Source organism: Scophthalmus maximus, chromosome 2 (assembly GCF_022379125.1).
Source record: "Scophthalmus maximus strain ysfricsl-2021 chromosome 2, ASM2237912v1, whole genome shotgun sequence".
NCBI classification, from domain to species: Eukaryota; Metazoa; Chordata; class Actinopteri; order Pleuronectiformes; family Scophthalmidae; genus Scophthalmus; species Scophthalmus maximus.
In genome coordinates this window covers 29,565,361-29,592,500 of record NC_061516.1, presented here as the reverse complement: position 1 = coordinate 29,592,500, position 27,140 = coordinate 29,565,361, and the positions used below count along the sequence as shown (strand labels likewise).

At 44.8% G+C, this 27,140-nt stretch overlaps 2 protein-coding genes across 2 annotated transcripts in view; both read right to left on the bottom strand.

Annotated features, from left to right (window-relative positions):
- Positions 1–17,649, bottom strand: part of ppp2r5b (protein phosphatase 2, regulatory subunit B', beta) — a 35,306-nt gene extending 17,657 nt beyond the window's left edge. Inside the window, exons 1-2 of the mRNA XM_035624338.2 lie at positions 16,120–17,649; positions 1,192–1,388 (exon numbers count right to left, since the gene is read on the bottom strand). Of these exons, the coding sequence (XP_035480231.1) occupies positions 1,192–1,388; positions 16,120–16,312 (390 nt within the window). The 5' untranslated portion in view covers positions 16,313–17,649. The remainder of the gene's footprint in view (positions 1–1,191; positions 1,389–16,119) is intronic.
- Positions 17,650–20,125: 2,476 nt separating this feature from the next.
- Positions 20,126–26,128, bottom strand: batf2 (basic leucine zipper ATF-like transcription factor 2). The gene is made up of 3 exons (XM_035624339.2): positions 25,475–26,128; positions 24,463–24,582; positions 20,126–23,052 (listed from the first exon to the last, which is right to left on the bottom strand). The coding sequence occupies exons 1-3, from the start codon at positions 25,562–25,564 to the stop codon at positions 21,967–21,969; spliced, it is 1,296 nt and encodes a 431-aa protein (XP_035480232.2). The 5' UTR covers positions 25,565–26,128; the 3' UTR covers positions 20,126–21,966.
- Between the last annotated feature and the right edge of the window lie 1,012 nt (positions 26,129–27,140).

Sequence of the window (27,140 nt, the reverse complement as noted above, 5' to 3'; positions counted from 1 at the left end):
GGAGAGGGGAGGAGAGGAGAGGGGAGGAGAGGAGAGGAGAGGAGAGGAGAGGAGAGGAGAGGAGATGAGAGGAGAGGAGAGGAGAGGAGAGGAGAGGAGAGGAGAGGAGAGGAGAGCAAGGGGTGGAGAGGTGGAAAGAGAGTTTAGCAAGAACAAAATGGGGTGTGGATCCCTGCTATTTTAACTGTAACGATATACGTGTCCCTTGGTGTGGGGATCTCTACCCAGTTGTGTCAGATGGGTGTCAGTATTGTGCTGCTATAGCAGATGACAACTGTCCAATCTAAAGAAAAAAATGTTGCATCAGTTTAAAAAAAAAAAGAAGAGATTTTGAGAAAATTGGATTCTAGGCTTTCATCGGCAATTTTACCGTTGGCTGTTCACAAACCATAACCTGTGCATTGACAGCACTGTTCGCATGTTCTTTTATTGGTCACCTAATAATTTAAGTCTTTTTTAAAAGCTAGCGAGCACACGTAAAACCCTTCCATCCCACTCTCCTTCCACCCCGCCCTCTGTCCCATCAGCGTTTTTTCACATCCTCTGGGTATCATCACCCCGTAACGTATACAAGCTGCATCCTCTGCTTGCTCGCCCTCCTTTCCTCCGTCCCTTATTTCTCTCCTCCTCTTCATACGCTCTGGGATCTCTGGCGCACTATGTCGTTGTCCACACTCGCTAACACACACCTCTCCATCTTTCCCTTTATCCCTCGCTTTGCAAACATTCTATCTCTCCTTTCCTACCTATATATATATATATATATATATATATATATATATATATACCCACCCTTACCTTCCTTTCTCTTCTCCTCTGCTCTCTCACCACTTTAGTGTACAGCCTCAGCCTCCACCACAGCTGGATACCTCACCGCATCCCTGGTCTCATTTCCTCCTCCGTCCTTGCTTTCCTCACTCTCTCCTCCTCCCTTTTCTTCCTACAGGTAGAGCCTCCAGCTGTTGGGTGTGATGAGGATTGATTCATGTGCAGAAAATACATTTCTGCCGTTCTCTATTTCGTCTCCGTCCATCCATTTCGCTATTGATCTGTTTGCTCATCCACCGTGACCACTGTTTGTCACTGTCTCGGTTCAGATGTTCCGTTTTTTTCGGGGGCATTTGGATACATTTACTCATTTTTTCTTTCCTCCAAAGCACAACGTCTCTTCTCCTCCTCCTCCCCACCTACCATCTTTATGGCCTCCGGGTACAGCGGCTCTATGAGGACTCCCCTGCTGGTGGCCACGCTCTCCACCAGCTCGTTGAGCGCCGCACGCTTGATCTCCTTCCCCTTCAGGTCGGCCACGCAGTCCAGGAAATCAAACAGCACGCAGCACTGCTGCAGCTTCTTACAGAACAGGTCGTGTAACTCTGCCACCGGGGCGTCTGGATGACATGCAGGAGGAAGGAAAGGAAGCGCGAGAGAGACAGAGAGAGAGCAAAAAGTTCGTCAAGGAGGTTAAAGGGCAGAGAGAGGCAATGCCGCTCAGCTGAGAGGTGCGTGTGTGTTTGACAAAGTGTGAGAAAGCAAGCTGGAGTACACAGAGATGCTTCTGTAGATCTTCTCTCAGCGGTAATGAGGGAAAGAGAATACACTATTAGTCTACAAACATATTTGTACACACCCACACAGCGGCGAACCTCCATGCACAAACGTCCCCACACACACACACACGCACACACACACACACACACACACACACACACCTCCCTCCAGAGGGTCGCGCTGTATCTCAGTCCTATTACCTGTCAAATTCGTTCCCCGGACCTGTTCGTCACAATGGAGCAAACCGCTGCCGGCCGTCAGATTAAAACCTTGTGCCACAGAAAACTCCACTTTTCACAGGTGTAGAGAAAGGGGCTGATAGCCGGGGATTACTGAGCGAGCTCAATGAGTTTCAAATTGATTCCACAGGCCCAGGGGAGTGTGGAACGTAGAGGCTCAGCCGGTAAAAGCACCATGCCAACAAAACAAAAAAAAAAGCCTTCAAAATGAAGTAAACACCACGACAGACGTTCACGGGTTTCGACGGCAGCCGAATGGCAATGCTTTGGTTCTTTTTCTTTTTCTGATTGATGACTCAATAGCAAAAACGCAGCGGTGACATATCCGGATTTCAGATCCTCGTGTGAGTGAGATGTGTGTGAGGTTGGTAACACACACATTCATATATTTAGATAAAAGATACGACCTCACAGGGCCACCGCGTTGGTGTGTCCTGCACTGAAAGGCGATGAACAACACCCAACACTTACAATACTAGACAAGGGAGAAAATAACACTCAGACTTCTTATTTGTAGATTCTCTTAAAAATAGGGATGACTAGTATGGTGCTGAAGGTTAAATCCAACCTCTATTACTGCACGTTAAGATGGGATTCCATCTTTCTAATAATTCACCCTTTCTGAAGAGTTTAAATAATAATTATTAATAATAATGTCTTTATTTATTGTTAATAACTTGTTAAGTAAAGCTAAGTAAACACCTTTTGGGTTGGGTTTCTAATAAGCCACCAAGGTCATCAGTCATTAACAAACGTAACAACCCAAAAGTTGGTCTTATTAATACCTGGTAGCTGATGACGATGAGGCCAATATTCATGATTTATTAACCATTAATAGTCATTGTTTAGAACTTGAAAACTTGTATTATACCTGTATAGCACTGCTTTTGTACACAAAATGTCTTTTTGGGTTCGGAAAAAGTATTGGATTTCATTCGACTGTATGGGTGTACCTTGTAAACTTACATCCACGTCTGAATAATCCCCCTCTGTCAGAGCAAGACAACACAGCTGCACCACGAGGATACAATGGCTGGGAAGCAGTCTAGACTAACTGTGCAGTTGGGAGGAGGATGATCCGAGGCTCTCTTTATCACACACACACACACACACATAGCAGGATGAGGATTAGATTTAACCCTTCTTAACCCCCAGGTGGGAGTCCCAGGAGGGGTAAAGGGGGTGGGGGTGGTACCGACTGGAGCCCTTCCAACCCCAGACCCCCTCACCTCTTGTGGGCATACCAGGACCATCTGCTCCCTTTGGCACAGGGCTGCAAATCAAAAAGACGAGGACTGCCCTTTGCTTGATGCGACCAGGCACAATAATTGTGCCGATAACGAAACTTTCCCGACTTTAGTTGGTGACGCGAGGTTCGACAAAGGCCCAGAAAAGGCAAAATTACAATCCTAATCCTTCTTCTAATTTTTACACCAGTCAAACGTTCATGCCATGACCTGCGCCAACTTTCTCCGTGACTTTTCTTTACCTTCCTTTTTTGCCCTTTTCACGTCCAGTGTTGACATCTGTCCATTGAGCTGTGGCGCGCTGCCGCTCGGTTCTTGAACTGCACGCCCGGTGTGATGGCACAGTTCAGACTCTTGTCGTGACTACTTCTGATGAAACACGTGCGAAGAAGAGGACCAACATTTTTGTGTTGGAATAAATAGGAGTCTAAATCTGCAAGGTGTCCACACACAAATAAACCCTCTGGAATTGTGTCTTCTGGCTGGTTGAGATAGCTGCAGCTTTGATCGTTTCATCCTCCTGGACCTTCGACCTCATATGTTGGACATTCTTTCTCCACCCCTTTATTTCCCCTTTCCCCTCCCTTCCTAATCTTCCCCTTCATATTCTTTCCATCTCTTCGTCCCCTGCTGATTTCTCAAAGCCCCCTCCCTTTTTTCTCCGTCCCCCCCCTCCCTCCCCTCCTGTTTTCCCTTCTGTAGACGGCCTGTGAAGGTGAAATCGAATCCATTTGCAATGGGCAGTAAATGTATGAAGATGTGCCGTGCCGGGACAGAGAGAAAGTGAAAAAATGGAAGGAGAGATAAACTGTGCGTGAGTGTTGTGGAGAAGGAGGTGAGAAAAGAAGAGGCCGGAGAAAACAGAAAATGAAAGAACTTGGTGGGTCAGGCGAGAGCAAGTGTGGGCGAGTGAAGGAAGACGAAAATGAAAGACACAAACTCTGTGCATGTTGAGACAGTAGAAAAACCAAAGTGAGGTAATACTGGCTTCCTTTGGGCTCTGCTGTTATTAGGTCAACATGGGTCAGTCCAGACTCATTCACTCAGAGCAGTTTTTAACATCATGTCAGCGCAGCGATGAGAATATCAACGGAGGTCTTAATCACAGCAAGTGAGTCATTTATAACTGAGCTATTTTCAGCCTTCTCACAATCCAAATTGGTGTTTCAAATAACTGCGGAGACAAGATGTGACTATAACATTGAACTGCATTAAATGCGGCATTAAACACGTGGTTCATTTTTTACGCCTTTGCTTCCTTCACCTTCATTAACTCAGAAAGCCCCTTGAGATTTAAACTCTCATCGTCGACAGTCACCACTTACAATCATAAAAGCGTCTTAAAACAGCGGCGTCTACAAAAACATATTTGCAGCTTAAGGAATGCAATAAATACTCTTTGTTTAATTCATCACAAACCATAAGCTATCAGTGCTAATTCAAAGCCACATGTGCCTCATATTACTATCCTTATTGCTATTGCTCTTCAAGAGACTGTAAATAAACATAAATTATCAAATTTTGGTCTAATCTAAGGGGTCCCTGAGCGCTACAGAGCGTTTTAGCGTCTTTCAGCTAATTGTTTTGGTTCTGTGGACTGTGTTGGTTCCTTCTCATCACTTCAGCACTCTCGTTTCCACCTGCGGCCATCTTTTTTTTAGCAAAAAGGCTCTGATAAACCCACAATTGCGCTACTTGCCCAGCACCAAACACCAGACAGGAAAGGTTCAAAGCTAACTTTGAGCCTAAAAACGGAGCTTCACGTGTCAAAATGCAGGGGGGAACTATGTAGATCGGGAACTGATTGCTCCACTTCCACAGCCCCAATTGGCAACAAATATATTGCTGCTTTAAGGTGAATGTGCTACGATGAATTGTAAACTGTAATTGAAACTTCACTGTAGCTAGATGTATTAGAGTGAATCAAGTGTGTAGAAGAAAGAAATCAATTTAAGAAGAGTAAAACTATATGAGAAGCAAATTGTTATAAAGATTTAAATACTTTAATGAGTATAATATAATTATACTCACTGAAGATAAGTCCAACATACAAGTCAAACTATTCTGACACTTGAATTCATGTTTATCTCATTTAAGACAAATTAAGAGCCCAATTTGGACTTACCAATGAAATGGGGCTTATGAAAAAGGCTGAAACAGTCCAGGGGTAGACTTTAACACTTTATCATTGATAGACGCATACAGGTAAGTGGATCTGAGGAGAGCTGTACAGTATGGTATCATATGCTAATGAATAAGGACATATTTTATTGCCAGATTTTAAATGGAGTCTAATAAGAAATGATCTCCCCTGAATGAACTGTATCAGATGACAAATTTTAAACAACAAAATATTGTATTCATACCAATGGGACTGAGCCCTGAGTCCATTGGTCCACAGACTGATTATGTAAACCCTGTAAAATGTGTCCCAAATGTATATTTACATTTGTGAAAGAGGATCAGTCATTTCTCTAGGCACTGTAATTTGTCACATAAGTGACTCAGACAGGAGTAAACAATGTATTTGTTAGAGACTATTTTCAGCTGCAAATTATTAGACATTTAGTGATCTAGCAAGTATCTAATACACCAGGATGGTGTATGTTCATCGTAATGAAGGGACATGAATTATTTTTATTTATTTTTTATAAACAATATCAGGATTTGGACTTGTTGGTGGGATTGATCCATTGTTATAGCTAATTTGTCGACCATATGAAAATATAGAATATCTCCAGACTCATAATTTCAATAGGCAGAAGAGGAGAACAGGATAAACAAAGGAGAACCTGAACCACAGAGAGGGAACGACAGCATGTGATGTCGAGAAGATGGAGGAGAGGAGAGGAGAACAGAAAGGAGGAGAGGATTTGGTAAAAGGAGCAGTAACATATATGCCAAGCACCCTGCATCAAAACACAAACGAACACATACAACAGCTGCATGACTCTAAATATAGTCCTGCTGGAGAGAGACGGAGAGGAGGGGAGGAGGAATCTGTGGAGGAAACAGGAGGGAGGAGAGACGAGCGGTATAGGGTTAAAAGATGACATCATGCCCTTCCTCCTCCTCCTGCTTCTCTCACATCGTTCCATCACTAGGAACCTCCCCTCTTTTCCTCCCTTGCTCCCTCTCGACACTCCCTCCATCTTTCCCTTCCTGTCCTCCACCCATCCATCTCTCCCAGGGCTTTTTTTCTTCTTCTTCAAATGAGCAAGCACAGCTCTCGTCTTTAAATAACAGTTATTCTGTTTGGGGCTGAGTGTGTGACAGAGGCAGACCGAGAGAGAGGAGGACAGCTTCTGTGTTAGCCTACCATCCAAAGCCGCCTCTGCACCGCTGTCATTAGGCACACGCTGATGCTCAATGCATGGATACAGTGACGCAGAGAGGGAGATGGGGAGGGAGGGGAGAGGGGAGAAAGAGACAGAAAGGGATAGAGGCAGATAAAGAAGACACAGTTATAAATAGTAGGAAGGAGCTACAGCACCTATCAGAGGTGAGGCACCATGCGGTGCAGAAGTCAGGGCAGTAAATATCACCATAATCAAATCCTCCTAATAACGCACAACCCATCCACGACATGACCAACCGCGTGTACGAAACATGCCCAACACATTGTCCACTACCAGGCTCATAAACAGCATGATTATGGAAAGAGGAATGGGGGGGGGGGAGATGTTATCACATGTGATTGACTAGAACAAGACGAGTCGTCCCCCCACCGCTTCAAATTAGAGCCGGACATTCTTGGAAGTCGTCACTCGGTGATGGTACCGAGAACAGGTAATGAGACTGGCTGCGTGTTAGCATTTAATATGTAAATGGGGTTGTATGTTGCCGATAATCACGTCTGTCCTGTTGACTGAAACACGGACAAATGCGGACAGGCTGAGGATGTCCTGTGTTGAGAAGATTGTCTGGGGTCCAAATCTAAAAGATATTTGCAGGGCCTAAATTAACTTCAACTAAACTAAAGACTAAGTATATTATATATATTTGGGCTCAGTGTTGATGGTGTTTAGAATGGCAATATATTTATTTCTTGAAAGAATAATGGAAATGACACAGGCCTTTCAAAAATGTTAACCCTATTGTGACACAAAATATTGAGATATTAGATTCCAAAATCCAGAATTACATCCACTGACAAGGTCTTTATCAGTATTTTGACAATGACATCTGCATATAAGAACTTTGGTTGTGGCAAATATACAAGTTGTTTTTAAAATGGTCAGTATTTTCACTTCAATAATCATTTGAATGACAGTGTGTAATGAGAAAAATTACACAGGATGCCTGCAGGGTCGAAATCAATTTCGCCTCAAATTACTGCAATGATGCCCTCGCTTTTAGTGTTGATGGGACTTCTAGCTTTTAAGAATGCAACAATTATCTTTTTCTTCCGCTGCCGTGAAAATTCTCGGTACCATGGAGTAAGACGCAGTTATAATGTCAGTGTCCAGAATCGTTTTATCCTCCTATTAAGGACCTTTACAGACCAATAATTTTATTCCAAATGATGTCCACCTACAGGAAAATAAATATGATTAGCGTTAAACTCCAATTAATAACAACAGAGAAGAACAGAAACATCCACTTCTCTCTGTGACAAAGGCTTTAAGCGAAAGCTAAGTCATGGTAACAGATTAAGTGGCGCACTAAGCCCATCCTCAAATAATCCAATGTTACTACTTATACACATTTTCCAACACCGACGCTTAATGAACAGAGACCAGGCTGTGGTTCATATCTAATGTCCGTAGGTTTTGTTGCTTACTCTTCTCACAATGACATTAATCACCATCGAACAATACATTTCCAAGAGTAGGAATACAAACGACTTCATACTATTTGACAGTCTTCGCGCAACTGCACATGACTCATCATTTAAATTCAAAGTCCCCTTGACCACAGAATGACTTTCAGGAATGAGAGAGATATTAAAATTCTCCGCTGAGAGCAATATTTGCTGTGTGAAATGTAAACCCAAAGTGGAGACGGTTAGTAAACAAACACGGGAGACAGTTATCCCAGCTGGAGACATCCTCAACATTGGATTAGCAGCCCGGTACCCCCCGCGTGTCCAATAATAATCGGTTGGTTTGCTCTAGCGTACCCGTCAGGTGTGGTGTTTTCTATGTGTCACAAACGAGCAAATGTGATACATTCAAATAAAAAAAGGGAAAGTCTCACATCTTCTGGGCCTTGAGCATGTTTCTTTAAACTCATCATTAATTCATTGCAACCTGAAAGAATGCTCCGTCCAGCAGAATCTCCTCTCGCTCATGTTCATTTTTTGCTTTTCATCTCTCATGCCATCTAAAACGAATCTCCCCTCACAATTGTCCTGGAGACTGATTCACCACACGTCACCTCTGCATGGCCGGTCTTTTTGATTTTCTTTGTTTGCACAGCTTTGCGTCGCCTCTGAACCAAAAGAGCATCCTTAATTGTGAACATCCCCCCCACCCCCCATAAATTCTGCGTATTCCTCTGAGGATTCATCTCTCATCTGACACAGCAGTGGTTGTGGCTATTGCACGGCTAGTTGTTTGGTTACACACTCTCCACTGCAGTATCCTGCCCTTTTTTTTTTTCTTTTTGTCTCGCTTTGTCTCTCCTCCTTCTCCTGCTCCTTCCCGACCTGTCAACTTAATGTTCAGTCATTTCCTCTTTCCTCCTCCACTCTATTTCTTTCATCACCCGCCTCACTTTCTCCCCCACTCTCCCTCTTAATTGATCTGAGACAGTCACAGAGCAAAAACTACTCCATGCCTTCTGTAACCTGACACCAGGCCCATCCAGCAGCCTCTCCCTTTTACACACACACACACACACACAAACACACACACATATGCTCTCACACGCGCGCGCACACACACGCACACACAGGGGTCATTCAATCTCCCACATGCAATCTGTGTGAGGAGGTGACTGTTTTACAGTAAACAGCACATTTAAAACCGAGCATGCCATGAATTCATTATCACAATGTGGACAAACGCAAATGAAGCAAAAAATAAATAAATAATAAACAAGATGTCCTTTTTTTGACAAGGCCTGAGGAAATGAGAGCAATACACCTGGACTACACCAGTTTGTACCATGTGAATATGTTGCTACATATAGTTTTGTCTTCTCACATCATCCCCCTCTGTTCTTTGTGGGGAAGTTTTAAAACAGCCTAATGTGCGAGGCTTGTAGAAATGTAGGTACTGTAAATATACATTTGCTGGATCATTTTGATAACTAGATGATCATACTCTACACTGGTGCCACTGTTCTCGCCCTTTGTCTGACTGCCACAATTTGTAACTTGCAGTTAGCATATCTCATCGAAACTATAACGGAGCAAGAACTCTGCACAGGTGTTCTTTTCAAAAATGTTCCCTGGAAAAAAAAGAAAAAAAAGGCTGATCTTACTAGAACATTCTTGCAACTGTGCAGGTTCAGAGGCACAGTCTGCTCACGTGCTACAAAACTGAAGTTGCCGCAGCTAACTGCGTTCTGATTTCTGAGACCTGTGCTCCTTAAGGTTTCGTGAAGTGCATGTCTGACGCCATGTTTTCCTGCTAATCCCGTCTTTGTTAGCGAAAATGGCCCAGTTCTGAACACATTATGAAACACGGGCGGCAGTGTATTTTTGGTCTTTTGCTGACAGCACCGGGAGCATTTTATACGCATATCCTATCGTCCCACAGAAGCGGAAGGATTGCAAAACTGCAATGTGGTAAACACAATCCACTGTGCTGCATGATAATCAGGCACGATGTTCAGGTACAATGCTCGAAGCGAGCCTAGTTGCGAAAAGATTGACTACTTGCTGGTCTGCGATACAGATCACCGTTCCCCATTTTTGAAAAAGGAGTAGGCATGTGTGAACATAAACTGATACATAACCATTTGACCTACAATGTGCAACAACATTTGATTGCTCACGTCATCCCTCCCTGCCTCAGCTCACAACGCGCGGACGTTTTGCGCCTCTTACCGACGCTTTGGCGCTGAATCCAACCAGCAGGATGGGTTTGAGCAGGTATGGGAGATTTAAAACTCTCAGCGCTCACACGACATCCTTTAGGTCCTGACACAGTTAACTTGGAGCCACTCAGCAGCCCCTTTGAAAAGCTGTTGCTGAGGCAAGTGTTCAGGACGGGGAACGTCCTGCGTGGCTGTTCCTTTTCGCATGGTTAATATGATAATTAGAAATGGAGGTGGTCGTGTGCACGCTGGAGGGTGTTTGCATAAAAACATCTACCTGTTAATTACGTGATGGGATAGTATCCTATTAATGCTTTTTTTAAGTTGCTGTTGAGCTGTTGAGAGGATTCCACACAACATACTGGACCTGAGCGATTTGATTCACTTTTAAAACAGCAATTAGGCCTGATGCAGCTCTGCAGCTTTCACCCTGGTGTCGGAGATAATAATAAACAACTTGGTATTAATTTTTGATGAGAAGAAAGCCAACACCACAGATGACTGTAAGAAACAGCTGTGGACCATCAGATTTCTTTTTTCTTCTGCTGCTGTTTTGTCAGATAAGCAGTGAGCCTGACAAAATTCAGCTTTTCATTGAACAAGACGACAGAACTAGAGCCTCTCATGACACACAGTTTACAGGAATAGCTGTAGTATGATCGTCTTGTGACTTCCAAATACAGATGCATTTTTGCGCTAGTGTACTGTTTGCCAATACCCTTTACTGTTGTCAAAATTGTAATGTGAGGCAGCAACGCTGTTCCTCAAGGCCCGACCAGAGACGTGTCCCATGATCACCCTGCATATGTGTGTGTACATGCTCTACAGAATCACAAACGCACGCTCAGGCCTTAATAAATTACTCAACTCAGAATAGGGATCACTGACCTACTGCATAGGAAAACCCCCAAAAGGTCAAACCTATTCCCAGCCTACGTCCTCACCCAGGTAATTTGCCGTCTAGATGCCAGTGATGGTGTTTTACTCACATGTCAGACAACTTGGTGATATTTCTATCCAGATTGATGATATCTCTAAACACAGTAATGATGCTTCAACCGTGCTAATAATGTTTCCACCTCTTGTCATGACATTTGCATGCCACGTTGACAATGATACCACTGGTGATGGTGTTGCTTGTCCCTCAGGTAGACATGTTTTCACAGATACATTCAGTCCGTGTGGGATGTATTTGCACCTGGATGACTCATCCTTAGTGTCCGTCAAATCAAAATACAAGCCTAGTGGTCAGACAAAGCTAATTATATTCTGATTGCAGTGCATGCTGAGTGCATATAGAGCGAATATTAACATGTGTTTTTTTTATCATCTAGGTAAGATTCAGGTGTATTTTGCATTTTTAACACCAAATGTAGGCATCACAGAGGAAGGAGAGGAAATTTGAGAGCAAGTCTATCTCAAGGTCAAAAGCAAGGAATCTAGTGCCGCCTCGCTTGACTGTGGCATCCTATGTTGACAGACAGACAGTTGGATCAGTAATCTCGGAAATCATCCTGAACCACGTTTGTGCGAAGGCCCTTTTCGCTGTGCTAATGGGGCATACATTATGGTCATAAGTTTGCTTATCTGCTGACTTGAAGGCATGAATGTGACCTCAGCCTGGTTAGTCTGCCGGCGACAGCACGATTCCCGTGACCAGGTAGCCTGACTGGTGTCTGAGGCCCCGGGGGAGAGCATCGCGGCTGGAGAAGGAGCGCTGAGCAAACAGCCTGTTCTCTGGTTAGACAGAGAGCTGCAGTGAAACTGAAGACATGGAGGAGGACCCCAAGGAGACATCCAAGGACCAACAAAAAGAGGACTTTTCTTTTTCCCAGCACTGCCGTACCACAGTTCTTGCATGTTTTAACAGTGACTTTCAAAGACTTTTAAAAGCGACTGTGGCTAAGGAGGTAGAGAGGTCGTCTACAAACAGGAAGGTCAGTGGTGCGATCCCCGCTTCCCCCCAGTCAGCATGCCCAAGTGTCCTTGGGCAAGACACATAACCCTAAATAGCTTCTGACGGCTTTGCCAGAAGTGTCAAGCGTGGTCAATAGTAGAGCTATATGAATGTGTGTGAATGGGTGAATGGAGCTATATAAGTAAATACAGTCCATTTACCTATTTTTCTTTTTTGCTTACTTGCCGTCTGTTTTTGACTCTGCACAAACAGATACAGTAAGGAGATGATGACAGCCGGTTAGCGCTACCGGTTTACTTTCCAGAACTGTTACCTTCCAGCACCATCTTTGCTGGACACCATCCGCACGTTTTTTATTATTCAATGTGACGCCTGAAGCGTAGAGAGAGAGAGAGAGTGGAAAGTGGAAAGGCTTTTACCGTGTCTGAAAACATTGCTCATACCCATCTGGCTGTTTGGTAACTGTGTGACAGCAGATATTAAATATTTTAATTTGCCTGGGTCCCAGAGAAACTCCACGTTCATCAAGCCCTGGTGCCTCCGTGTGACTTAATCATCATCTCATTTGGGGCTCCGTCTGAAGAATTCGGCAGCACTTAGATTCAAAAAATGTCTTTCTCAGCAGGGACATTTAGATTGTGAGAAAAACAAAAACCACTTGAGAATGAGTGATTGGTGATGGTGACGAAAACATCTGACCACTCAATACATTACAGGGACCCTTTATCCTTCACCCTTCGTCGGTGGATTGATTGGTTGCCCTGACCCTCCCTGCTGCTTTTTTATTGGTCGGTTCTAGTGGCGTTCCAGCTCAGTTCCCCGCTTACTGGAGCGTCACAAGGATAGTATGGTATATCTCACCTCAAGATCAACTTATCTGTGTCTGTATTCTCACATTGCTATAGATTACTGCAATAGATAGCCCTGGACATTCTTTACAAAAGAAAAATGTAATCCTCAACTTGAGTGCAGAGACATTTTAGCAACAGCGGTTCAGTAACCAAGATGTGGCACTCTGGGAATCTCTGTATGAGGAGGTTCGAAGATCAGCACTAAAACTGGCAAAATCACAGCCCGGCTCAATGACTCTTGGCGAGGTGGGAGCAAACAGGTGAAGGGTGATGACCATGAGTTTCCAATTCTGGAGATTTTCATGTCTAACAAGCCTGTTTACAACGTCGGTTCAACGATTGCGCGCCACTTTCTTGAGTTGAGGCCATTTTTCAAAACCTTGAACAACTTTGCATAATGTCAGATAACACCAGTCATTAAAAAAAACTCACTCCAACTACAATGCGTGCGCGGTTCAGGTTAGGGAAAGATGTTGTCTTGAGGATTAGACAACTAAAACACTAAAACTCCAAATGCAGATGCGGGGACAAGGCATATTTAATAATCAAGGGTGCAAAAACACGACGATAATCCAACTCAGTGATCTACTCTGGGAAACACGAGGAGCAAGGCAACACAAGGTAAGCTGAACCGATCAGGAGACATACACAGAGCAGACGAACCGACAAAGGAAAGCGCAGAGACTATATACACAAGGTGGGCAGTGATAATCAAACCCAGGGCGATCACAGGGGCGGCAAACACAAGAGAAAGTAAAGTGACCGACAACAAGACACAGGTGGAAAGGAAGTGGATGTCAAACTTCATCCAGAGGGGAAATCAAAGAATGAATAAACACAATAAAGTCCACAAAAGTCATGAAGACAATGAAAGGAAAATCCGCGCTCCATTATACTCGGCGCTGTTCATTCAAAACGTCCCCGAAGCTCCTGTTGTATTCATCACGTAGTTAGCAACTCCCAACATTTTCCATAGTTCTATCAGGTCCCGAGAAAATGTCCGATCCTTCCGGTTACCCAAAAGAGTTGTTTCCGATGGTGATGTGTTTTCACGCGCTACTCGTGACAGGTCTGCAAAGACGTTTGCATTACATTGCATTGTGATCAGTTGAGGCTATGAGAATCAGAATACCTCCCTATTCAATGACGGATTTCATCAGTGTGGCATGGCGCTGTTCAATGCCATGTCTGCCTGTGTCTGTTGCACATTTCATCCTGAAGCTGGGAGCCAGACTGGAGCTTTACTCCGGGCTTAAAAAACCAAAGAGATGTGCCATTGTTAACAGGAGGAGTAGTTCAAATTAACAATGGCAATGTGATTCCCTGGAGGGCAAAACACCAACAAGTCTGTCTACACTTGGCCTACATACTGCCCGCTGAAGACTTTCCCACACCAGGCTTTTCTCTTGCACCAGTGCTGCAGGATCTTACTATCAGTTCCTCCTGGGGATCCAGAAACAGTGCCGCAGCGGTGCAGCAGCCATGTGATAACTGGCACTTCTTTCTATGACGGCTACAGCACATGAGCACGGAGAGGTCTGAACCAAAGGTGCTGTGAAGACATAATGAACGCCCTCCGTCATCGTGCAGCGCACACTCTTCACTCGGGCTTGAGAGGAAGTCAAAGCAGGGGAAATGAAACGTAAAACCTCATAAGAGCATACACACAAGCGCACGCACCTCGTACCGGGTCTAAATGCAGACAGGTCTTCTCAGCATCGAGGATTAGTGGGAAGAGATTGCAGACTACACGAAAGGGGGAGTAGCCTCAGAAAGAGGGGTCAGCTGCATGTAAGGGGACGCTGAATGTGCCCTTGTACTGAACACATGGGTTGCACGGACAGGACACGAAGACGTGCAAGGTGAGAAAGAGTTGTAGATGAAGAATAGCGAAAAGGGGAAGGAACATAAAGGGACGGGTCCTGTCAAGTGTGTGAACCAAAAGCAAAGGAACAGAGATATTTTGACGTATCTGACCCGTGTTCACTGGCTGAACGCAACTTTCTGATGCGAAGGCGACTGTTTTTAACTTTCGCTAAAGCGGGCACAGCTGTGGCCACATGTGGTTTTAGTTTTAATTTGATATTAGTAAGTTTCAGTTGTTCTTATCTGGGGGGGAAACAACGTATTTGTCTGTGAACGTTCTATAACGGTGTCACAAAACTCCACCGAGCTCCGCCTGCAGGTCGGTTGGTAGGTTTATAAGAACTGCTGATGGCACTATAGAAGAAAAGGAACAAAAAGTCCTGCGTCTCTGCGTGCTTTCATTCTGAGAGGATACTGAACATGCTCACATATAGATCAAAGTGGCCTCTGTGTATTATAGAGAAGCTCTGGGATTACAGCTATGGCAACAGCAGACCCGCAAATGCTGCAGCTCTGGCTGACTTCTTGGAAATGTTCTCCCCTTCCAAAGCCACAATACATGTTTTGTTTGAGGTTTTATTTAATGAGGGAATTTACCACAAGCTGCGGCCTGCCAAGGGGAAGGGCCTCCTGATAATGGGATGTTTGCTGGCATTGTGTTTTATTGAGCGTGTAAGTAAGTGGTCCACGCTAAGATCAGTGACTCTGCATACATGGATTTGAACTTGAACCTTCGGACAAACACAGTGTGACGCATATCGTCTTCCAAGGAACATGTACAAAATGTCTTCATGAACTAGATTACGACGCACACAAAAGAAATACCGCCTTAGTCGTAAACGCTTTTGCGGAACCTGCCATTTGACTTCATGTTGGGTGAATCTTTTGACAGGAATCTAAATGATTTTTTTTTCTTACTAATCTGTTATCCCTGGTACAGTATCATTCTCCTGTTATATTCACTTTGTTGTTCTCTTCTTTATCACCTAAATATAAATTCAATTAATCAATTAGTCGAGTGACATTTTGCGTAAACCATTTTGATATTTGATTACCCATAAATTCCCAGATTAGGGATCTGCTTTTTGGCTCCTATCAGTCCAAATGGATCAAAGACATTTCTTTCGCCACTGTCAGTCAAAGAGTTGGAGGACAGACAGGACGATCTGTGACAGTGGAAATTACAACACACCAATAGGTTCATTATGTAAAGTTAGTGAATGGTTTTCTTAATAATGCAGAAATGTTAAATTAATGAACAATGAAGTGGACAGTGTGAGTTTAAGGTGACCTTATAAGACTTTCCACTCTTTATGGTTACTCTATATATACAGTATATATACTGTATATAAAGAGTAACTGTCCATATATACAGTATATATACTGTTTATATATAAATATATATATATGGTTGCTCACATCGATCACATCAGGATGGCTGCTGCTGTAAATCACTGTCTCACCTTTGAGCAGGGGGAGCGGGGTGAGCTCCACCTGGGAGCTCTGGTAGCGGAACTGGGACGAGCTGTGGGACCTCCTCTGTCGGGCTCTGCGCATGGACCTGCGCGGGAAGCCGTCCACCTTCTCCGCGGACGGCACCGAGAAGCTGGTGGTTGGCGAGGACGGACTGGACGGAGGCAGCTTGGTCGTCTCCATTATGGCTATAGATGAGCGGTGCTTGCGGTGGTGCGTAAATGTGCGCGCGTCTTTGCGCGTATTAGTGCGCAAAGTGGCGCTCGAGAGGATGTGTATAGGGGAACTGGGGGTGGGATGGAGGAGTGGGTGGCTCTCTGAATCACAGATGGATTATCAATTGATCGCAATGATTAGGGGCCCCAGGGGTGACGGAAGTGGGGGAGGAAGAGGTGGGAGGAGAGGGGGGGTGAGATCAAGGGGAAGGGGAAGGGGAAGGGGGTGCCGAGGCGGAGGAGAGGCGAGGGGATATATCTTCTGGATGTCCAGTCACGTGCTGCGCGCCTCGATGTGTCTTATCAGAGCCGGACGGGAAATGGCAGCAGCATCTCGGATTCTTCTTGTTCTTCTTCACGCGCAGAGGGGAAATCGCGTGTGTATCATCCCCGTGGAGGAGTAGCCCGCACAGCTACCAGATGATGCTCAGACATGCAGGCGCGTCTCCTCATAGACACACACACACACACACACACACACACGCCTCTCTGCTGCTGTGTTGGCGTCACACACACACGCACACACACACGCACAGAGACTAAGTCATCGGCCTAAACCGGGATGTGTATTTCTGTAACTGCTCGTGCAGCTGAGCTCCTGGTATAAGAAGACAGGGAGAAAATAAATCACAGTAATCAAACTCCTGCCGTTTATCCACGTTAAAAGCCAAACCCGCGGACTCCGGGTCAGTTTATAGCGGCTCCTCCTCCCTCCTCGGTGCGGCTCCTCGTCAGTATAGAATCAGAGATGCGTCCTGGCGGTGGATGTAGATTTCATGAAAGCATCAGTCGGGGCCCACCTCGGCTGCCGCATCACGCTCGTTCTCCTCTCCGCTGTCGATCACCAAAACGGCCGCGCCTTCACATTAGCCCTCGTTGCTGTTATGGATATGCTTATTATTTTCTCAGCGGTTTTTAAATCTCGTTCTCGTCGCGGCTGTGTACCTCCTCCTCCTCCTCCTCCTCCTCCTCCTCCTGCCCGTCCTCCAGGCGTTATCAGGGCGGAGAAACAAGCGGTCCGTCACCGCGCCGACATGTGCAGGTCCTCCAGCACCGAGCCGCCGCCGCTGCGCTCCGTCTCTGTACCTCCGCGGTGGGCACAAGGAATGAGAACAATAAAAAGGGAAGGAGCCGTCCCCCCCCTGCCCCCCGCCCCCTCCTCTTCCTCAGCAGCCGGGAGTGAGAAGACCGAAGGCCCGTGTAATACAATGGCACCTCGTCTGTGTGTCTGTCAGACTGACGCGTTCAGCTCCTGTCCCCCTTCTTGCCTCCCGTTATCCGCTCGTACCACGGCGCCGCGGAGAGCTGCGTCAAGAGGCACGCAGTGTGTCCGGGAGACGCGGGAAATCAGGCATCCTTGCTTTCAAAATAAAATAAATGGGGGGGGGGGGGGGGGGGGGGGGGGGGCATAGAGAAAATAAAAGTATCAGGCCACGTCTTGGTTCATAGAAACTGTGGGCAGACCTGTCCAGCTATGGGTCCAAGATGTGGGCCTGGAGGTCACTGAGGCAGTTGTCAGTGTTGCCCAATTGGTAATCCGGCAGCAGAATGAATCAAAAGGAAATACAGAGGACAGGCATGTGGAGCACGTGGAGAGGGGCAACAAGCAAGAATTCTGTCCAGGGATGTTTTGATATTCTCAAGATAACAAGATTCGTTTTAATAAAGGAGACCAGCAGCAGTGTTGAGGTGACGTGTTGCCTGGCAGGTGGACATCATGAAATGGAAAGATTCTATTGGAGAGCCGGCTGTGATGCTTTGTTTTATACCAATACTTCTTGGACGGTGCTACCTCACTATCACCACGTGAACAAAAAATCTGTATCTTCATTGCACTATATATTATAGTATTCATTGCCCTATACGTATATTTTAAGGTTAACGTAAGTAAAGACACATTTGTTACATTGAGACAGGTGAGAACAATTCACGGAGGAAGTTTGAGATGTTTTCCATGTAATAAATTCCCCTCACTTTGCCATTTAATGGGGGGAAACGTTACAATGGCGTTAATAAAGATTTTATTTTGAAAGCTGCGACCGGATACCTTCTTATCTCACTCTCTGTGACTTGACATGGTTCCTCAGCCTGAGGTGGTGCAAGGAGAGAGAGAGAGAGAGGGAGAGAGAGGGGAGTGAGGCTCTTCACTGCGGATGACGCTATAGGATGGACTTATTTATTTATTCATTTGTCTTTATTTGTGACCTGGCTGTGATGCTTTTACGCGCGGCTCGTCTTTAAACACGTGCGTCATTGTGAGTGCGTCGCGCTCCTCCGCTCTCGCCGCGTCACCTCTGCCGAACCTGTGGCTGCCGTTTCATCCAGTTATGAAATATCCGCTCGTGTGCTCCAGCGGCGCAGTGTTTGCGTCCCACTCCTCCCTGCCTCCCTCCCTCTCCCCATTTTCCTCGCTTCCTATTTGAGGTGAGTGCGCGCACGCTTGTCGGGGCCACAGTTGGCTTTGAGGATCAGTCCCATCTATTGTTCTTCTCTCCACTAAGCCCCTTGCGCGCGCTCTCTCACACACTCACACACACACACACGCACACAAATGCGCGCGCGCGCACGCACACAGACTCAAAAGCGCAATTATCCACGCGCTTTTCATCTTCCTCTCAGTCTCACAACTTGGCTGGCAGTGGACGTGTTTTGCTGGTTGGTTTGCGCTGCCAGCCTTGAACCCTCCTCTCACTACCAACACACTCCAGACTTATACTGTTATATGCAGCACAAGGGCGTGCGTAATGGCGTGCGCCTGCGCCCGTGGCCTCCTCCCGTGGTCCTCCTCCTCCTCCCTCTCCTCCTCTGTGTTGTGTCGCAGGTGAGGTGGCTGTGTGGAGGAAAGCAGCTCAGTGTTTAAAGCAGTGAGCGAGTGGTTGACAGTGCAGACACCACGAGGCGCTGCTGCCGGTCTGCTCCACATTTGCTGTCACTAGAGGTTATTCTGACTGGTCTGTGAGGACAGACTGAAATCTAATCTGCAGCCATACTCCGTTATAACAATTCTTCCTGCAGGGGAAATTTGTGTAATGGCTTTCCATGGCAATTCGGCAAGTATAGTTGATGCATGGGACGTTTTACTCAAAAGCACAAATGGCAGCCTCACAGTGGTGCCAAATGGAAAGTCATGAGTTCACAGAAATTAAAATACATATTATGGTAATCCATTCATTAGCCGTTGAGATATTTCTGTGAGAACGGCATACGTGGCTTAGATTGTGTCTATTGTCAGCAAAAATCTCTAAGACTGTTCTGCTAGCAACAATCTCATCTGTTAAAGTGAGCTGTAACTTCCAATTAAATAATGTCAGTTGTGGTCACATGACATCTACGCAACAATGTTAAAATGCTGGAAGAAAAAGGGTAACAGCTTCATAGAGAAATCGTTTAAGTCTGCAAAGTCTGTAGCAATATGCAAAACCTTTGAGTGAAACTGATGTGTTTTATTGATATTAAATTAAAAAAATTAATAGTAATATATTATTTCATCTTTCAATACAAACAGTGATAATGAGTTACAGACTGTATAGAATTGCCTAGTATATCATAAGTAGAATAAAATTGTAAATTAAAAAGGTTTTAACTAATTATTTGTAATTCCATTTTAATTGCAATCATTACAGCATAAATACATGAAACTAATGCATGATAAATACAAAATGGTCATAACTCATACATAGACCCAAAGTCTTAAATTAAATCCTAAACTGCTATATGAGTAAAATTCTCATATATTTCCATTATAATTTATATTGTATATAAAGCCAAATAAATCATCATCTGAAAAACCAAAATTGTCATTTTAATGCAATCACAATGCATAAGCCCATCATAAAAGAATAAAAAAAAAGATTACAGTCCATTTCCTTATGGCTGTATTCCTAAAGAAGTTAGCAGCCTCTTGCTCCTATTATTGTCAGTTACAGGAAGAGGGGGGAATTATTTATTCCTCACATTTCAACGCTACAACCATTTTCATCAGGGGTTCAGACTCACAGGGGTGAGGAAGCTGGTGGGCCACCGGTCAGATCCGTGTCCCAATAACCCTCACCACCATCATCATCATCATCATCATCATCATCATCATCATCATCATCATCATCATCCTGCTACCATTTCCTGTCTCTACCTCACAGATCATTTCAAGTCTGCGGTCAGAGTGTTTCAGCTTAGTTTGTAAAAGCAGACTACAAGCCAGTGAAAAATGTGTGATCTTTTATATACCTTCAACTGGATTTGGTCACGTGCTTACTGCAAATAAGGGTCTTGTCACCAAAATTGAAAACATGGTTGCATTTCAAAAATTGATTTTTACCACTAGGGGGCAGCCTAGTGGGCCCCAAAAAAATGAGCTGATTCCTGTTCTGCTCTGTCCTTTAAATCAAGATAAGACAGATACATATTGTGGATTAAAATATTGCATACAATGAATAAATTATTATAAGCAGCTAATTATATTAGACAGTATGAAGAGAGTGTGTTTTATTGTGTATAAATAAAGTTAAATAATGATGAATGTCACATGTAGCTAATATGCAGGCTGTGTGGTTAACTTTGTCATATGTTAAAACTGCTGGAAGCAAATACGGAAAATTATTCTGATGACATTTCCACGGAGTTGTGAGCAAGTGTTTACTCCACCCTCTTTTAAAATTAAAAATCTAAGTTTTTAATGTTGAGTAATTTTTTTCCAGTCATGGATGACGGCCAGCCTTAGAATTGAGCAAAGAATTGAAATCTTTGCCAGAGCTGGATTTGAGCTGGATCACATTGCAATACAATGGCTACTAAACAATGGTAGATATTGAACAAAGGTTTGGTCTGTTGTCAGGCAAGATTTTAGCCAATAAAGGAAAACAGTTAAACAAATGTGACTCCAGTCTCTCAAACTGTGTGATTAGATCCATTTTAAACAATACACAACTTGTGGAAACAGTTGTGTATTGTCTTCTTAGTCTTAGAGTTGTCTTTGGGTTCAATCTCGATTTGAGTTTAGATGTGATTTAGTATCAGAAAGCATGAGTTACAAACATGGTTTCTTTCCCCAAAAATGGAGGGTCTAATAAAACATTCTATAGGTTGGACTATATACCTGGAACTAGCAGTTCTCAAAAATGTTTAGCTCCATTATACATTTCTCATAGACTTCTATAGTAACTGACTTCTTTTTGCAACCAGTGGACTCGCCATCTATTGGTCATTCCAGAGAACACAGGTTTTAGGCACTTCCATTGGCCTCATCTTCCGAACCTGGTCACTACGTCCATTTTTATACACAGGCTATGATTATGAGTAATGTCAGATCAAGTTTTGTTGGAGCTTAACTCGTTCAAGGAACTAAATGTAAGGATATCTTGGCCTCTGCAGTTTAAACTTTGGCCAATCGTCTGTCTCTTAAAAGTCTCTCAACTGTATGAAAGAGCAATAAGGAAAAGAAAAAGATTAGCAGATGTGAAAATCTGTCAATAAAACCATTTATTTGACCCCCTGCACGCTAACAGGGAGTTATTTTGGAAGGACACGTATACCTCCACCATCAGAGTAAAATTATAATGCTGAAAACATAAATTAAAGTACCATTTAAAAGGAGGCTGTTGCTCCTTTGCCATGTGACATGTAGTGCTATTGATTGCTAGTTCCACTGAGGATCCAATCGTTGCCCTCCAGGAGCTCAGAGAGGGAAGGGTCCATGGGGGGGTCGTCCCACAAGGGCACTGAGGGCAGAGGATGACATATGAATCCACCGGAGCTGCTGGCAGTCTGAGAGACGTTGAGAGGACTCGGGACGGTGAGGAGGGACAGCAGGGAGCCACAATTGGATGTCACTTCTTGTCTGCCACCTGGCTTTAAGGCAAAAGTGGGAGATTGCTCCAGGTTTGCCTGAGGTGAAACCGTTAGGGACTGAAGAGCGGGATCTTGAGGAGTTGCTGGTAAATGAGTACACAGCGGGTTTGAATTGTTTGACTTTCCACTGTCCTGACCTGGATGAAGCTCAGGCACGTTCACGGGACAACCGTGGGGTAATAATCCTCTATTTCCAGCTGCCAAATGGGAGTAAGGGGGCACCATGGATGAAGACGTTAGAAAAGTTTGCTTTGTTAAAAATAAAGCCAATGTGCGAGGATTACGAGTAGAGAAATGTGCATTTGCTGGAACAAAAGAGGTTTCGTCGATGAGGTCTTGCCCAGATTGAGGCTGATCAGCTGTGGTGAAAGTGCTGGAGGTAATAGAGGTTGAAAGGAGGCTCATGCAGACAGGCGTAACATTAGTCGGCCTTGTGGTAATGGGAGGCTCTTTTCCAAACAAAGGGTGAGGAGCGGGGACGGAATACGGAAGAGGGCTGGAGGAGGAGGCGATGACGAGTTCCGCAGGCGAGCCGGAAGACGAAGATAGTGTTGGAGCTGTCGGAGCAGAAGCTGAAGGTGAGAGATCCAGGCCGGAGGTTACAGAGGGAGAGACTGAAGGGGGAGAAGCCAGGATGGAGCTTGAGGCCTGGGGAGCGACACTAGGAGGGCTGCAACTGGTGTCAAAATCAACTGAAGTGGAAAAGGAGAGCAGGTTTGTTGATCTGGACCTGGACGCAGAGCCTCTGAGGCGGCAATGAGGTTCATGATGTGCCAGAGCTTTTGTATAGCGGTGGAGGTCTTTCTTCAATGCGGCGATCTCCTTCTGAAGGGCAGAGTTTGACCACTCAAGTTGCTGAAGCTCCTGAGGAGGAGAAGGGCAAAGGGTAAGAGGGAGGAGAAGAAAAAAGAAAAAAAGAGAGAAGAACATGAGAGACAAAAAGAGGGCCACAAATGAGAAAGTTGAGTCGGGTGTATTTTTAACATCCCTCGGAGTGGCACTCATCAGCCATAAAAAAGGATTCATGGCAGACATCAAAAGACAAATAAAAAAAACATCCCACCCACCTGATATTACAGTGGGCCTGACTTGTGCTGTAATAAAACACCACAGCCAGGAAATACTAATGACACACTACTGAAAGAGACTTTGCGGGCGCTGTCATAGAAAGTACAACATAAACCATAAAGTGGATGAAAGGAGAACGGAAACATTGCTCTCAAGTGACAGCACTGTACGCTCGGCATGGAAGGAGAGGGGAAGCGGTGTAGGGAGCAGAAAAAGGTGATTTCTTGTGAATCACTGAAGGGAGCAACTACGTCTCAATGAATGTCTTAAGTTTGCAATTAAGCAAAGACTTACTGTCAGGCATCTAACTAGAAACCCCGCGAGGGGAACTGGAAGTGTAAAAATGCTAACATTAGTCCAGGGTTTAGGACTCATCCCAGCAACACTTTAAATTACATTTCTACTTCCTTCTTTTTAAGGTCACAGAGGTCAAGGAGTCGGAGTCAAAATAGCATATACATATGCATATATGCATATGAATGCTGATCATGCACTGCAGACACAGACTTTCTATTTGTGTAAGGAATACGTGTGGCAGCCATGACTCTTCCAAATTAACCCGAAGGACAAAGAGAGCAGAACTGGGTGGAGAGGAACAAAACAGAAAGTGAAAGATTTAACACGCTACTGTCTTAAAGAATGTTTGACAGTGCAGAAACCAGTATCCAGATACATTTTGATATCAGTGATCAACAATCAGCAAACTTGTTCATTGAGTATGAAGCTACAACCAGCAAGACAGTACAGTTGTATTTTTCCCAAAATGGCAAATGATTCTTTTAGATGTCGTTATTAATGTGATCTTTTTGAACCCTAACTATAACTACCCTTCAACACTGTATTAGTACATTAAGCCTAATTAAAGTTTGGGGACAAGATAAGGTTAAGGTTGGGTTAAAGGTCAGGCTGTGGCAAGTACTGCTGTTGGTTGGTCAATGTACAGTCTCCTATGGTGAACTACAGCCGTGTGTGTGTGTGAGTGTGTGTGTGTGTGTATATGAGAGGGCAGAGAGGGGAAGGGGGGGGGCAGAGTGAAAGCCCTTCTGTTAAAGCTGACTGTTTACAAGAAACGGCAGTGAGCATGCTGCCAAATTACACAAGACACAAGACACACACACAGGCTGTGTCACTAGTGTGTCACTAGCCTGTGTTACCAGGTAGTGGCGTGAGGAAGAGGGGGAGGAGAGGAGGAGAAATGTCTCGAACCTCGTGGAGCTCGTCTGCTCTCTCTGTTTGCTTGTGGCGGGTCTTCCTGGCTGCGTCTCTGTTCTTCGCCCGTCTTGTCGTCCTCATGCCCCCCACCTGTTGTCCCTCTCCTTCTCTCTCCTGTGAAGATTCATGTGCACACACAGTTATGTACCACAACCATTGCAGTGCTTTAAAGTGCATACTTCTCTTGTGGTATCCACGATAGCTTTTTGAGGAGCGCATCTATCTCATAAGGCAGATATCAATAACTTTTTTTGATATTGCCTAATGTTTCCCAAAGTTTCATGGTTCATACGATCACGAGACAGACTAATCACGTGCGATGTCATGTGGTCTCCCGATTAATTCCCTTAAAATTACAGTCTTTCAAACCGGCTGCACCTGAAGAGCTCATCCACTATTGCTGGACTTTTATTCCTTCGTGAAATGGATTCAAAATTGCACCGAAAGAGCAGCTCATTTTCTCATATCAAACCAATACCCCAAAATAACAGGTCGTCTGCAGTGAAGAGAGATTTTACTGTATTTTGTCAACAATAAATTGTCTGATTACTAAAGGGTAAGGCACAACTACCAGATCAACTGCAGGGATTTTAAGTGTGTTTGTGGTGCTCAATAGTGGGTTGGGTATGGATACACAATCACAAAGTGCTTGACAGCCCTCTGTTGCAACAGATCGCCCCCCTCTCTCTTCACCTGTCTGCTTCTACATTGTCAAATGTCCAATAAAGGAATCATCTGAGTAAAAATGAATAACAAAGAAGAACAAATGGGCAATTCATTGATTGGTCCACTAGTTTGACATCACTGTCCAGTCAATGATCAGTCACAATGTCGATGACATGGCGGGACCTGATTGTATACTTATTGGTGGATTGATTGATAGTTGACTATTAATTATGATAACAATAATAATACTACATCATACATTATATTGATATAGCGCTTTTCAGGGACTCGAAGTCGCTTTGCAAGAACTCGCAGGTTCAAGAAGACGGAGAGGACTCACAGATCCCGCGGTGTTGCTGTTGCCCTCCTCCGCTGACTGGGATCCGGGGCTGTTGGCTTCGTCCCCGGTGTCCATGAGTGAAGGGCTCATCGCAGCTCTGCCGCCGGCGGGATGGATCCTCACTCGGCCCGGATCCTGCGCGCCGCATGTTGGCAAACTGAACCACACGGACAACTCATTTCTGAAGGTGGCGCACGCACACGCGCGCGCGCACAAATCCCTCTCCGCGGTCGGGATGAGGAGGAGGAGGGCGGAGGATGCGACACGGGTCACTGGCGTGGCGCAAAAGTCAATGTCCAACTTGTTGCTGGGTGACTTGATGACAGTGTGAGGCCCGTGCGTCCCGCGGCTTTTAAAGCGCAGGCGGACTTTTGGCGTTGAGCAATCGGTGATGCAACGTGACGCCGCGTCTGCTTTCACTTTCTCTTTATTTTAAACTGGCCCACTGGGAGTCAGAGGAGGGTGGGGTTACCACGGCTGCCTTCACGGGCGGTGGTTTGGGACAGGAACAGCTCCGAGCCAATGGCCATATTAGAAACGCACTTGGCCAGGAAATCACTGGCCAAGTGCCCAGACAGCAGCCTGCAGCCTGCAGCACTTCTGATCGGAAATTGTGCAGTTCATGTGTTCTTCTGTCGGAGAGGATGACTCCACCTTTCCTCAGAACAGCACCAAAAATCAAACAAAGATACCTGTGTTTTTGGAAATAAATGTGCTGACGAGATGGAAATATATAGCCTCGAGTTGGAAGACATCCCTCGTAAAATAATTTGATAATAGTTTCCATTGGTTAACTCATGTTGCCTAAATGATGCTGGGCCAACATAAAATATACTACATTTTCTAGACTATCAAAAAAGAATCACATGTCAAGTGTCTTTTTTTTTTCCTCATGGCAAATCACATACTGTATGTAAAGGAATTTTTAGGAATATTCCCATTGAGACTCAAAATCTCTTTTGCGAGAGAGTCCTGGTCAAGATAGCAGCTAAATGATTTGATGTTTGATACACTTTTTTTGATATTTCCCTTCTAGCTGGGGTGTTATTAATAACAAGAACTTCAGTCCTTGGAGGGAGCCGCTCTCCACAAGAGGTATGAAAGGTGGATGGAAGAAGTTACACCAAGCCCTGACCCTACAAGCTGGCTGTGATATAGAGTGAAGATGACCCAGCTGTGCACACAGTGAAAATAAGTCTCCCTTTTTTTTTTTTGCCTAAATGGGACACAGCATCTGTCTTTCTCTCTCACACACACACACACACACACACAAACACACTCACTCACACACACACACAGATGTGATATGAAAATAGCTTTTATTTATGAGGAATGCTAATTCATTAAAAACCCTGCGACACTACAACACACAGAGCACTGCAAGTGAACCAGAACAAACTAACACCTCCATTAAAGAAACGCAATATTCAAGTACACGCAGCAAACATTAAAGGACATAACAGAACCACTTCAACCAAAAAGGGGTATAGGCAGGTGGCACCGGCACCCCCTAGGCTGCCTCTTAATGAGGCCCTGACAGGATGTCAAACTATTAAAATCGACTTAAAATAATGCACACGAATACACCGCAAAACTCGCTGGTGTAACACTAAAAATTGCGAACAGCACCCTCCATCACCCAGTGCCACAGACACAGACAAGCGTA

Excerpts from the sequence above, each read along its gene's own strand:
- batf2 (XM_035624339.2), bottom strand. The coding sequence starts at position 25,564 with ATGAGCCCTTCACTCATGGACACCGGGGACGAAGCCAACAGCCCCGGA. Across the intron at positions 24,583-25,474 it reads ACAGCAACACCGCGGGATCT|GAGAGAGAAGGAGAGGGACA; the intron begins GTGAGTCCTCTC and ends GAATCTTCACAG. Across the intron at positions 23,053-24,462 it reads GAGCAGACGAGCTCCACGAG|GAGCTTCAGCAACTTGAGTG; the intron begins GTTCGAGACATT and ends TCTCCTCCTCAG.